The 14759-nt window shown below is 41.7% G+C and overlaps 1 protein-coding gene across 8 annotated transcripts in view; it reads right to left on the reverse strand.

The window, feature by feature from the left end:
• The window catches only part of PLEKHG5 (pleckstrin homology and RhoGEF domain containing G5), a 1098541-nt gene that overhangs the window by 92868 nt on the left and 990914 nt on the right, over positions 1 to 14759 (reverse strand). Inside the window, exon 1 of one of the 8 annotated variants that reach the window (XM_085608903.1) lies at positions 12305 to 13033. The exons of the other annotated variants lie outside the window; for them this stretch is intronic. Within the exon in view, the coding sequence (XP_085465029.1) occupies positions 12305 to 12790 (486 nt within the window). The 5' untranslated portion in view covers positions 12791 to 13033. Of the gene's footprint in view, positions 1 to 12304; positions 13034 to 14759 lie in introns of those variants that run through there. 8 annotated transcript variants of the gene reach the window in all.

Below are 14759 nucleotides of genomic sequence, written 5' to 3' on the forward strand. Positions count from 1 at the left end.
GACAAGACTAGGGGGGTTTGTATTTTTCCTAACAGGCAGCTGTGGCCTTTGGTGATCAGCAGCCTCTTAGTCTTCGGAAAAATTTGAAGACATGGCTCTATAGGACGTAGTAAATAAAACTGGGCGGTTGCTATAAGAAGCCTATAGGTTTCAAACGTAGCACCCAGGTACCCATGGGTAATCTCTGGCTCTATAAGTAGACTCTGTAACTACACACATCTGTAATTATAATAATGTTAAGGTTTAACAATACTGACTAGGGAACTATACAAATCAAGTCTTTGTACCTGTACTATCTACGATTCATGCCACTATTACTGCAGAAAAGTTTTGTAGCTATAATATTTCTGTACATGTTCTTTTTTGTAAGTATACTGATATTTTAACTTTGTTATCAACATAACTATAAAGGGTAAATACATTGCCTATGTGGGAATACCAATGAAACAAGTGTTACTTTTCTAACTCTATAACTATATTGACTGTCAGTGCTCACATCATTAACCTACTCATTTTGCAATGATGGAAATAGTGACTATGACTGTGTAACTATGCCAACGTTGAAACTATGCTAAATGTATCCATACTAGATATGGTGTTTCTAATCATGCCCACGAACTATACTCATTTAATATGCCCACACTATGCTAACTATGGAAACCTCTTAACTATTCTAACTAGGCAACTATGCTAACAATAGCAATTGGCAGCCATACAAACTCTGACTGTACAAACTCAGTCACTCTCCTTATTCTGTAACTGTAATAACTATGTATAGAGACAGGAATGTTTCCTGCATGGTGCACATATTCCCCTGCCTTGTATACGATATGGTGTGGTGTGTGTGTCCTGGGCCTGACTTGTGACCTGAAGGGGCAGACCAAGTGTGCCCTCATTGACAGAGGACACTGTACTGGTTGTGGATTTAGCACACAGAGTTGTAGTGGCATTGTAGTTTTGTGAATCCATGGTTGTGACCGTACCTGTGTCACTAGAATGGAGGACTACTGTCCAATTCATGTAAAGTTAAGCTTCTATTTGCTTACCCAAAATTCTAGTACTCATATCCAAATTGTAAGTGTATAAAGTCTCTGTGTACATGCATGTTGTGTGTGAGAGAGCCAGAGCATTTGGTTTTATCTGTGGCTGTGCACACTGGATAAAATCCAGTTTGAAAGAGTAGAATTTGATTTTTGTACTCAATCCACTAAAATCCCTCAATAGGTGGTATGCATGCATTCTTACTTAAGATTATAGAAGTGCAATCACGTGGTACGAAGAAGGCAATCCTTAGTCTCCTTTCTTAGGTCTTGCGTATCAACCCGCTTTTAGCGGTCGGTAGGCGAAGACCTCTTGTGGATCATACCCAAAAATTGCAAAAGGCTAAGGGCCCACCCATGGCTTACAGGGCCAGACTGGGAATGCAAAAAAGCCCAGGCAATTTTTGTCAGCCCAGCCTCCGCACAGTGCATAGCGGGTGCAGCGCGCGAGCCTGACCACTACAAAATGGGACATTTGGGGACTTCTACCCCCAAAGAAAATTTGGGAAAAAATTATGCATTCTACAACACATTTGTCAATATAGTCTCAATTGTATTAGCTTTTAAAGCATACTATATGATGAACGTAATGTGCACCAGAGCACGACGATCTTTGATGGGGCTATTCCATGCTTCCCTCACTATCACCCTCCTGCAGTACCTCTCATCTCTCCATAGCCCCTCTCTCACATGAATCCTATTTGTTTTATAGCACTTCTCATACCAGTATAGGGTGTTGGAGCACTTTACTTCACTTACAGAGACAATGAATCATATCTGTGTAAATCAGTGTACAGAAAATGTTACATAAGGCAAAGGGTACTACAATGTATAGGACTCACATGTCATCCATACATTTTTTAAGAGTGCTTGGTCTGGATATGCACAAACACAGGATTTAGAGCATAACACAGTGGTTAGAGTTGGCTTTAATAATAAAAATGTATTTCTACCCAACCAAACCTTTTTTAGTAACACCGGGATAATGAAAGACTGGGGAAAAAACATAACTTTGTAACCTGTGCCATGCAGTTTGCCTGTACCTCTTTGATGGCAGTTCATAGCTCACCGAGCTAGAATGCAAATGTAACTTATGAACTGCACAGTAACAAAAGAATCTCTGTGACAAACGCAGCAAGCCACTGAGCTATGTACATTCAATACTGTTCTTTGATATGTATGGTACACGTTCCTTGCATAAGGCACATTAACCCTCTGCGCTACTTTAGATGAGTCAAAACTGCCACTAGACAAAACTCCTATCTCTCTCCAGAAGGTACATTAATCACTAGAGTAATCTTAACAGTTTTATTGTTGCCCGAAAATTGCTGGATGTAAAAAAAAAACTTTGCAGAGCTTTTTAAACTTCTACACTGCTACAAAACCACCCCTACTAATAAAAACGGGCCCAGCCTCGCAGGGAAATGCCCAATGCCCGGTATGGTCAGTCCAGCTTGCTTGCTTACCATTAGTTAGTGTTGTTGACACTTTCATTTGCTTGCTTCTTTTTCAATGGCTTGTTTTCACCATCCTGTGTTTGTACCTACCCTACATAGTCTTTTTACCATCCATTGATTGGCTGACTTGTATCCGTCCACAGCGTACATTTAGTGAGCTCACTGTTTCTTTTTCATCAAGCACTCCATGAGAGTGCTTGCGTTTAGTTGCTCTCTATTGTGCAGCTTCCTCCCCCCTCAATTACTCTCCACCCTCATTGGTTGGTTCCTCTTCAGCCTCTCCTTTGCTCCCCGGATCATTAAAATGTTTTTGGAGGAGCTTCATCTTCAATTTGCTGCTGGAAGATTCTGCACTGCTAAATGTCGTCCACCATCTTGGATCAGTAAATTTAAAAAACGTATATGGTGCCTACGTCACGCCTGAATATGGAATGGCCAGAAGCAACAGAGGGTTGTTTTCTTGCTTTTTGCGGATAGTACAAAGCATTGGCAAAAATATTCCCAAAAGCAATAGGTTAGCAAGGCGTGTCCCATTGGCTTTCTCAATGCTTGTTGCACAAAGGATGTAACATTGATACTTGCCAGGAACCTGGGATTTGCCCCAAATTATAAACACCCTTGAACAGCTGCATCAGAACAGGAAACTAATTTCAGAATTCCACCTTAAATATCACATTGTGGATACCTTTAAGTCTTGATGCCCCAACCAGTCTTAATTGGTTGGTCAATAAAGCAATATTCCAGTGAATTATCAATCGCTCCATATGCTCATCACATATAGTAGTCAAAGGCCAAAACAGATGTGCCAGATCCACGTACAAATGCTTTATATGTTTCATCCAGGCTGTAACTCTATTGTCACTTTACAAAATTTCAAAATGTTAACATTACAGTGCATCTATACTCTAACAACAATAATTTTGTAACTGTGCTAACAGTATAATACTCTGTTACTGTACCAACCACAGGGGTGACTCTACGATCTCTTCAAGTGTATTCACAATATGGAACCAATCAACTATTTTAAGTATAGTGTGTAACTATACTAGCTCTGTACCTATACTGCTCCAGTCACATTTCCAAGTCACCATCTTCATTGTTACAATTGAGACTTCTGCGGTAAGTCGCAAAAGGGTGGCCCATAAGGAACTGGACATAATGCCTGATCTAACCACTGCCAGAAGGATTTATGCAGATTACTGAGAGAAGCAAACTTTATACTTTTTGTGGAAGCCTTTTTTTCGCTAATACCCTCAATCTATCTCCTTAAGGTAAAGTTCAACTCACCCTCTAAATTCCCTCAAGTCCAGAGGTGATTTAGTTTGCAGTGTGCAATAAACACAATATGCAGAGCACCAAAATGCCAGGTCAGATCTGTGCATTTACATCAAGTCCCTCTGAAACCTTTGCTCAAAACACCTTACAGTCAATACTAATGGCACGCGCACTCACACACCATTTCCCTTGCAGTGAAAGAGATGATCGCTAGATGAAGCCTCTTTTAATAAATGTGAAATTTCATATTGCACTCACTTGCATGGCGGATATCAGTATGATCCATTGTCTAGCTACAAAAACACTATATTACATTCCTGTTACAAACTGGGCCTCAATTTTAAGAAAACAACCAGACTCTGAAATAATTGTTCCCTTCATTATTTCTCTCGAGATGGCACGCTTCTTGGCTGGCAATGACACGAGTATTTGACATGTTTAAGCAACTTGAAGGCTTTGCACTGTTTAAAGAAAGCGCCAAGCTTGTCAACGAGCCACTAATATCCGAGTTCGAAGTCCAGCTCCTAAGCAAACAAGTGAAAGCCACTGCCTCGCTTTCATAAAAGGGCCCTATTGTAAACTTATAGATAGTCATCTCCTTCGTGTCTTATTGCATTTCTTAAACGTTGGCTTGGAAAGAACTATGAAAGGTCAGGATTTTGTGTCATCCTCGAGGAATTAAATTCCTTTTCTGCATGGTGATTTGCATCTACAATTTAATTTGATGGAGTTTCCAGTGAAATAGAAATTCCTGGTAAATAATGAACTGAAAAGTGTACACTAATGGATTCATGAAGCATGTCTATCATTTTGAGGGATCAGAAGTGGCAACTTACTTTTTATCGATTCAGGAATTTTTGTATATGCTGTATGCCATGCGGATAGTGTGACTGTGCTCCACAGCATTATTCATGAACCTCATCTGTTGAGTTCCGCTTGCAAGTTTGATTGGGTGAAATGAAACCTCCATTAATATAGCAAATGTTGCACTGTACAACTGTTAATTCACAATAAAAATTAAAATATTGGAAATGTGGTTAGTCAATGCTACTGGTTTGCTTAGTGGTAATCGAAGCTACAATAGCCATCGCTGTTTGCTGTATGCTTAATAAGATGCCATATACTTCTATCAGTCATTGCAAATGTTTGAAGAGGAATACAGATTGGTTTGCAAATTACAAATTTGACATTACTCCCATTTTAAAACGTGACGCATGCGGGCAGAAGGAACCTACCCACCATGGTAGAACAGTTCAAGCGGGCATACCACTAAGGACCAGAAGAATGGGTTGGCAAAGACAAAGTTAACAGTGACTGAAGGTCATTGAAATGCTTTATTGACAATGACAAAGTTAACTGAACAAAGACGTCTTAATTAATGTATTTGTAAGATAGTACCATCGTAAGGGTTTTAATGGTGTTGAATTGGTTAATGAAGACATTTTTCTGCTTATTAATATGGGGACATCCTGTCAAAACCTGAAGGCCTGCGATTGATCACCTAACCCCCATATATTGTTTCTAATATGTGTTTGGGGTATTGTGGTTTTATGGTTCTGGGCTTGGTTAGTGTATTGTACTGCTAAGAGGGTATTTCCACCTGCTATTATGCGTATATTTGTAAATTAATGCTTAGCACTGAGTAGTGTGTCTGTAATAAAGTTTTTTTCCTTCTTTCAAGTAAAGGCATTGACTGAGCAATGATTATTGGGTGTTTGTTGCGTCCCTGCGACTGGAACACTAGCTCACATCACCTCCCCGGAGTAGACCTTGGACTGCCTTGCCTCGCTGAGAGTTCAGTTCTACAAAGGGGTATCTGGTTCCCAGTAAATGGAAGCTTCTGCGCTTATTACATGAGAAGTATCCACATTCTTACTAGTAACACACATTTTTACATTAGTCATTGCTCATTTTGACATCTCTTCTTCAAATTAGAGGCCTTCTATCATTTGGAGCCATCAGCTATTTGGAAATATCCCTTTTTCCGCTACACGTCAGTCCCTTTTTTCCACTGCTTTCTCGTTTTTATTTCCAATTCACAAATCTGCTCAAACGCACAAAAGAACACAAAGCGACAAGTCCCCCGTCCTGGAGGGCCGCGCGAGTGATGTCTTATTAACAGCCACTTGTTTTTCATTTAACCTTTCCGCAGCATAGTTCGCAGGCAGTTCATCAACGGTGGCCATTTGTAGGCCCTCTCTCATTGCCAAGGCCTGAATAAAGTTGCTAACTGCTGATTTATAACTATTTCGGCCCCATTTTTGGATCTCTTGTGTTTCTTTTTCAACACAATGACGGTCTTTGTGTCAATGACAAAATGTTGGTGACGCAAGTGCCTCTATCACCCTGGCTAGGGTCTCACAGTTTTTTTAATTCCTTCAACCTGCAGCGCATAGTTTATGTTCGAAAAGCTTTTGTCAATAACTGAAAGGAAATTAAATAAAGAGCTTGGCGAACATAAAAATGAATTTGCACATGCCAGTTGGCAATGTTCTAATTTCCCAACTTTTTCATTGTTATTTTTGCTTTGAGTTTTTTTTTTTTATTATCGATATCTTATTATCCTTTCCATATCTTTTGTCCTGTAAGGTTAATTTGCGCCCTCCCGTTTTATCAGGTCTGTGGTGACATTTGGGGTTCCACAGTGGGAAGCTTACTGACGAGCACGGACTTTTTAACACTGAGACTGGTAGCAACACTCCCTGGTTGTAGTCTTCTTCAACCATTAGACATCTGCAGGGTCCCATCCCAAGTGGTCATAAGTTAGATTTAGCACTGCAGGGGAATGCATTGTACCTTCTAAATGGAAGTGCATGCATCCAAGTTAATGCTTGTGTCACGCGGTGCACGCCAGAGGAAGACGCACAACAGAGTCCTCTCTCTCCATCCACAGAACCCCAACTTGAGAATTGTCAAACCCTAGTGTTTTTCATTACCCCAAAGGAGTCTGAGTCTCGGACTCAGAACAACGAACACACGTGGGCTTAGATTCAGGGTTTAGAGGAAGCCTGGGTAGCTTATTTTTCGCTGGAGCCACTACTGCCATGTTTTAATCCTTTCCTGTTTCTCCCTTCAGTCGGGTATGTCTCCATCTCCCTGTCCTTCTATTCCTCCATCTGTTTGCCTGTCTATCTCCCACTCTGTTGCTATAAACTTCCACCTGTGTACTAATTTCACTATCTCATTAACGAACAGTCTAGCCAAGTGAATATGGCCCCTTGTGGGATTCCTGTGAGTCAACAATCATGGACAAGTGGAAAGCAGCACGCTCCTAAGAACTACAACTACCTACACCTCATGAAATGCATACTCCTAAATCAGTCTGTTGCTGCTGTTGTCTGTATTTTCTGGACTCCATTGTACCTTTAACATTTTACAAAACAACTCTACACAATTATTTTCACCATACCTTTCTCCCACTCATTCCACATGCACCCAAATCACTAATTCCCCTCTTTTGTACGTCCTTTCTTATTTCCACCCCCACAATTTCCCTTTCTTCCAATCTCCACACCTTTCTTTTCATGACATAACCCATTCATCTCCTCTTATACCCCCATTCTCTCTCACTCTCAAGAGCCTTTCCCTGTTCTCAAGTGGCTGCAAGGTGGCATGCAATCATTATGCAAAAGACAGAATATTTAATAATGAATACACAAGTGTGGTGGTCAGGACTCTCTTCCAGAGTAGTGTAATGGAAGGCTTCAGACGCGTCTACGCTTGTCCCTCACTGTCACTGAACAAGGATTCAGTCACAAAGGAACACTTTGGGACCTCACACACCTAGCTTTTTTACTCAATACATTTGCTTTCTTTTATACAAACCAACTGCTTATGCAAATACATGCAACAAGAGAAGGAAAGGCAATTCTGTCCTTTTAGGAGCGCTGTTGCAAGACTGACGTACTGCAGAGGTACATTTGCTTCCTTGGCTAGTCAAATATTTGTACAAACACACACTGACCCAAGTGTCTCTCTGTCTGCCAGTCTACTGAATAAAGCCCATACCTGTGCACCTATCAGAAGCCACTGTTCAGGGTATGCTTTGCATAGGCTAGAAAATTATTAGAATTGTAAAAACAGAATGAACACTGCTACATAACAGCCTTTTGTATATTACAGGTCAGCTCGTCTTCAACATGGATAGATCCTTTGGCAATTAGCATTGTGAGCACATCTTCAAAGGCCTGAGAACTAGAAGCATCCTGGTCGAATCATTGTATGTAGTGGATCCAATGATTATGCTTTGAGCTCACATACCCAGGGGCTTCCTAATGGAAAGGTAGTGTCTGGGTTTATGATCCAATAGGACGATTCCTTCTGTGGGAGGACAGGTGGAAGGTAGTTTGCTTAAAAAATTAGAACTAAAGGGTAGCGCAGACTTTGGGTTGCAACATCAATTATTTGAGAATTAAAAAAAAAAATCCTAAAGTGGATCTTAAAAATAACTGACTCCTAGAGACATTTTGGTTTGTGTGGGAGGCATGGACAGCTGGTTCTGAGCCAGACGGTCTAAGCCCCTTGGAGACACAGGAGCATCCGCCAAATAGATAAGTGTGTTGCCATTAGGTTGCTATACTGAGTTCAATACTAGCAGTTCGACAATTATGTTTCAAGGGCGGGATTTCAAGGTGCCTTACAGCACAGTTTGTAGGGTTTCCCATCATTTTGTGCTACACAACTTTATGATACACCTATACTTGCATCCTCCAAGCTACCCGTCGCCCCAAGGTCCCAACAAGAATACTTGCATTCAGTTGAGGTTCCCTGATAGAATTAACAACTATAGGGTGAAGAGCTAGTAACCAAGAGGAGGAAGTGAAAACTGAAAAACAAAGTCTGCCTTCCTCAGCAAGGACAAAGTACACAAGGTTCACCTTAAAGAACCAGGAAATTATAGCAGAATTCCTGGGACACCAGAAGTCACGGGAGCGAGTAATCCAGTTATTTAATCTTTTTTTACACAGAATGTTAAAGTTCAACCAAAAATGAGATTTTGGGCATGAGAATTCCACAGTCAATGTGGCCATTAAGACTGAACAATATTTGTCTTTGATTTTTAAAAATCTATGTGCACAAAATAGCATTCTAAAAGTACTCTCTACCACTTCACCCTGTCCTATAATCAGCGTGTTGCATTTCACATGCGTACATCTTAATTTATTAGTTGAAATCTCACTTTACAAATATTTTCCCTTATCATTTCAGATGTTTACTGAATTTAGGTAATTTATTTACAATTGAAAAAGTAAACACTCTTATGCATTCAAAATATTAGCACTGATGATTTTGCACACTACACCGAAATCCAATATTTATCATGTTTCTATAAGCTAAATTTACTACGGAGTAGGGTAATGTAATCCTTTCTAAATGTCCTTCTATGTTGCACAATATAGCTGTAGAAAACATAAAACAGCCCAGGACTATCCATTGGTTCTTCCCGATCATGAATTTCATTCAATGGTTTTGAAGTTATTAATTGTGTTATTTCCAATACTAGTATATGGATCTAGGGGTGAATGCTAAATAGAGAAAAATGAATCTGTGCCATGGAAGCATCATACACCTTCTCTCTAAGGAAATCCTAAATAGCGAAAAAATAAATGTGTGCTATGGAAGCATTATACACCTTAACAAAAAATGCGCTTTACTGTCCTGTGTGTAGAACGTTAATTATGATATTTTTAAAGAGCCATACTTATACAGTTTTCTCTGAGGAGCTCTTGTGTGACTAGGGGCTTTTGCAGCAAGAAACATTCAGCCACTCAAGCCTTAGGTTAAGCTGTACTACATCTGTTTGAACAGTGATAAATCACATTAGGGCCACCTGTTATCCACAGTGCTTCAGAAATACCAATCACAAACACATGATGACGTCTCTTAAAGAGAATGACTTTATTAATCATGGGACTGAGCGACATTCGGAGAGATGTTAAATTAGAAGACCAGATTTTAGAAATATCAAATAGGCAATTGGTGAAGATGGAAGTGACACAGAAATGCGATACGTGATGGACTAACATGCTCCTGAGGCACCATTTGAAGACATATTCTGTAAGCACCGACATAACCTAACATAGAGGCCAGACAGAACCCAGACCAGCATTCACTTGACAGAGAGCACTTTTCAGAACTATGTGGACAAGGCAATGATCCAAGACTTTTAAAAAAACAAGGAAGGACAGAACCAGAGCCATCTGAAGCTGGAGGATAAAGGACATACATTCTAGGGATTCCTCAGAAAACTGTTAGGACTGGAGCAGGGTTTCTCCCGAGTGGCATATGACTAACTCACTGATGGACTCAGTGCCAGCCCTGCTGGGCTCCAGAGGCACCAGACTGTGAAGGACTCTTCCTTCTGTTCCTCAGGCCTGTCTGCTTCTGGCAGACTCAGACTCTGCCAAGGGTCAGCAAAACACGAAGACTGAAGTGTCCACTCTCAGGACTCCTTATTACTGGAGAACGGTGATACTGAGAGGTACCTACAATAGGTAGGATTGCTTCGCGTGCAGATTTTATCAACATTTATTTATTTCAAATTTGTTTTTATTGAGATTTTAGAACATAAACAACATACAGCATTACGTCTGCGACCAAACCCGCTGTCCCGGATGACAATGTCTTCATTTATTACAGTAATACTTATTCAGCTTACTCAAATTGTATAAAAAATTAAACACTTACAGGAGCAACTTAAACATCCAGGCACATTCCCACTATCATGTTACAAGCATTCATTATCAACTGTGACTATCAATCATTCAGATAGTGCACGACATACTAATAACTTAGAGCTGAAAACACTGTAGAGTGATAGAGATGTTTTCCTTATCATTCATAAAACAAAAACTCTCTTGATGTAAGTCTTTGTCCCCATGCATCTCCGTGTAGGACACCCGAATGCAGTGCCTAATTTGAGCCGGTGGTTTCCAGTGGCAAGCACCAGCACTTAATCCTCAACACTGGCGCTTTTCATTAGCACCAGTTAAGGACACATTCATTTTTGGTAGGCACAGGGAGATTCAATGATCTACCCGGAATCACAGGATATTGAGGTAACGCTGAGACTCGAACCTGCTTCCCCAGCTCCGATGTAGGCAGCTTTGGCCATTATGCAACATCCACCCCCCAATTCATGGTTAGTAGTTGGTTCCGTTGTAGGCGGTGCTGCCAGGATAAATGGGCTGATGCAAGCTGCCTCCTGACGAGAGCCCCGACACCTCTTTTTTCTTTTTACAAATTAACCACTGCCCCTATATCGAACCATGATTGGTACTGTCTTGCAACTACCCTCCCAAATACACTGAAACAAATACATGCCTCAAAAGTACAACACTGGAATCGAAACGTCCACATAAAAACTGAATCATCACTTTATCATTTACGCTGCTTTTGCCTCAACCAGTGGTTTCTCTATGACACAGACCAGTGCCCTAGTTGCCTGGACTCCTCCCCTGGACCAGGCTGGGGACAGAAATCAGCCTTGCTAAAAGGTTCAAACCAGCCTCCACACTGCATGGGGGCATATTTGGGTCATGCTAGCTCATGCTGCTCTGAAATCGGACCCTTCTCTGCACTCCACCACAACAGTGGTCAGCCCAGCCCTGTGGTTCTTCTATCCGAGCTGATGGCTCTCACTAAAAGAGTGACACCAAGGGCAATCTGCACTGAGGAATATCCCACCAAATGTCAAAAATATCTTAATGTGCAAAATTAATTCTCTCACATACACGTCAGCAAACATCTGGCTTTTCCACTTAAGTGATCGTCTGAAATGCCTGGAGCATGAGTTAATTCAGCATATTTTGGAAGAAAGGGACAGCGAAATAAGTAACGTTTTCTGCACCAGTACCCCTCTTGAAATTCACTGTCAAGCCCGTATCTGCTCCAAAAAGGTACACCCTAGGAATTACACAGACAGCATCATGCCCAACCCCCCATCACTAAGTGTACTCTTTCCCCATCGAGGTCCTAGGATTGTACAAAGGCATGTAACATAACTAGGGCTCCCGGATTTATGGAATTTAATTTTTTGATATTTCCGTCAGTATTTTTCCATATTTCTTTTTTGCTCGTTTTTTTCTGTGTTTATCCACTTTTATTTTGTGTTTTCTGTATAAGTGAAGCTGCGATGGGTATTTTTCCACATGTATTTAACTGATAGATGTATACTTGCAATTGAATGTCCAAAAGGTTTCAGCAGTATACAGTGCAAGAGCGTTTTCTGAAAACACTTGCATTGTAGAATAGCATAAATAACTGTAGAACTGCGCTTAATTGGGAAATATATTGTCTTTTTTCATCTCCCCTACCTCTAAATCTGTATGTACACCTACTGACCTGGCACTCACGATTGACAGTAGAAAAAATCATCCAAAGGCGGCCTATTTTCATATTTTTCTGTGTTTAAAAATAAATACAGAAAGGAAAATAAATAGTTTTCCCCCTGTATTTATCGGTAAAAAGGGAAAACTGGGAGCCCTAAACATAACTAACATGGCTAATCTCATATCTGTGCGACCCACTTACCTCAAAGTGTGCACTCTCTTTCCTTTTCTCTCTCATCACTTTCTGCCGCATCAGCGTCTTGCAAGGCGCCAGCTCTAGGGTCTTCTCTTGCAAGGTCCCCACTCTTGCATTGAAAAGCCGTGTCTTGCTTTCCAGCTCTGGGGTCTTCTCTTGCAGGGTTCCCACCCATGCGTTGAAAAGCCGTGTCTTGCTTTCCAGCTCCGCGGCCCTCTCTTGTGGGGTCCCATCCTGTCCATTGAAAAGGCGGGTCTTCCTTTCCAGCTCTGGGGTCTTCTCTTGTGGTGTCTCTACCCGTGCATTGAAAAGCTGGATACGGCCAACGACAAATCCAGGGTTGACCACCAACCGGGTGTCCCTTTGTGGACGGTGAGGTGGGAATTCCAGCTCCTGCGTGATGGACCTCAGGCGAATCAAGCGGCCGACCTCCTTGCTGTCCACCGCCGGGTCAGTCTGGACGTGCCAGGTTTTCGTTCGGAGGCCTGGCATGGTCTCTTGCCTCAGTGACTTTAATGCCTCAGATCACAAGGCAGCTCGAAACGTACAGAGATTTCCTTTTTCCCCAACGATAAATGAATGGACTGGGATCCAAACAATCTGCATATTGAGCATAATATGATCCTCAAATCACGCAGTGACGGAAATTAGCAACACCATAATGCAGGAGAAACGCTGCTGCCTTCCTTGCGCCTCGGAAAACTTCGACTGGCTCCTGAGCTCTCACCTCACAGAGGAACACTGCCACTTCACCTTTGATACCGCGGGCTGTGCACGCGACGGCAGAGATGTCTGCAAGGAGCATTAACCAGGAAGTAAGAAAAAAAAAATCAAGATAACCTGAAGCCGACAGCTTTTTCCAGTGGTTTACAAAAAGCGCAGCACAGCTTTTCTCATTGCTGAAGCAATGAAAAACAAGCATTTTCAATGTAACAGGTACAGCATTTTTTTTTATTTTTTAGAGTTAGAGCTATTGACATTGTAAATGACAATGTTTTGTACGTTTGCATTTTGGTTTCTAGTGTAGTGGATGTTTGTGGTGCAGAGTGGAATTATGTGCTTTGTATTTGAATTGTTAGTTGTGGAATTGTGAGTGGTGCAGAGTGGATTTGTGGAGTGGAATTATGTGGCAGGGTGTGCAGTGGAAAAGGATTATAGGCATAACAGATACTGGGAGACACAGATAGTACGAATGCGTAAAGAGAGAGATAATATAAGGAATGGGGGGATAAATCTACGAACCGTAGGCACTTGAGAGGGTGAGAGAACACTTAAAATGAAAACGACTGGAAAACAAAGGGGTCACGAGGCAATAGGTCTCGCATTTGAAAGAGTTAGATACTGGCATTGTAAATGATAATGTTTTTCATCCATGTGTATGTGCCCATGAGACCTCATAAGTGTTTAGCCATGCAGCACATTATCCATAACTTCTGCACACAACCACAGATCTGGAGGTGCACTGCAGACGGAGTCAGTAGCAGTTGCTACCAGACAGGGTAGTGTGGCAGTGGGTGGGGGGGACTTACCTGGCATGGCCAGCCGCCGCCTCGCCTCCGTCCCCATCCTCATCCACTTGCTTCTTCCTGTCTACAGGCCCGCCCGGCAGCAGGAAACACCCGGGCACACACACTCCCCTAAGCCACTCACAACGCTGGTCTGAGCGCCCTGGTTGGGCGCTCAGACGGGTACAGGGAGCCGCCTGTGCTTGTTCCTCACCAGGCTGTGTAATGCAGCCTCGTGGGGAAAATGCAAAGTGTGCATGACTGTTTCGTCTGCCCAAGAAGGCAGGCCAAACAGTCATGAGCACTTAGGGAGTGCAACAAGTGTGGCATGACATTTGCATCAGACTAACGAGAATATTCTGTAGGTGGCCAGACGGTCTGGCAAATGGGTGGAGTGTCTCAGCCGTGTGATGCAACACAGTGTTCAGGCTCCAAAAGGATTTTTTTAAATAGTTGTGCTAATGACTTATCCTAAAAGTCAGCTTAGCCATATTATTTCATAATTGAGAATCCCAGTTTTCTCTTTTTGCACAGAAAACAATATATTTCCCAATATCTGTTTATCATAAAATTAAAAATGCAGCAGGTCTTTTGATTGGCTTCCCATGGTGTCACTAAGCTTTTCCAGCTCATGGCTATGGAAATTCACAGCTTATAGAGTGCATCTCCATCAGGAGAGGCCCTCAAATGAGCCCTGTCGCAATAGTCATTCCACACCCTGTGCCCTTTACCCTGCTGTCTGACTGCCAAGAGCCCTTCTGCTGCCGCCATTTTGCCTTAGAAATACTTTGAGTGTTTCGAAATGATGATTCATTAGGAGTTAATTTCTTAACAAATAAGCAATGACAAAGCGAGAGGGTCTGGCTTGAACTTAAGTCCAGAGTAAAACATTTAAAACATCAACATTAAGAAGCAGTGAAATAACAAAACGTTATTGCTTTCTGTATCCAATGCAT

Source organism: Triturus cristatus, chromosome 1_2 (assembly GCF_964204655.1).
Source record: "Triturus cristatus chromosome 1_2, aTriCri1.1, whole genome shotgun sequence".
Taxonomy (NCBI): Eukaryota; Metazoa; Chordata; class Amphibia; order Caudata; family Salamandridae; genus Triturus; species Triturus cristatus.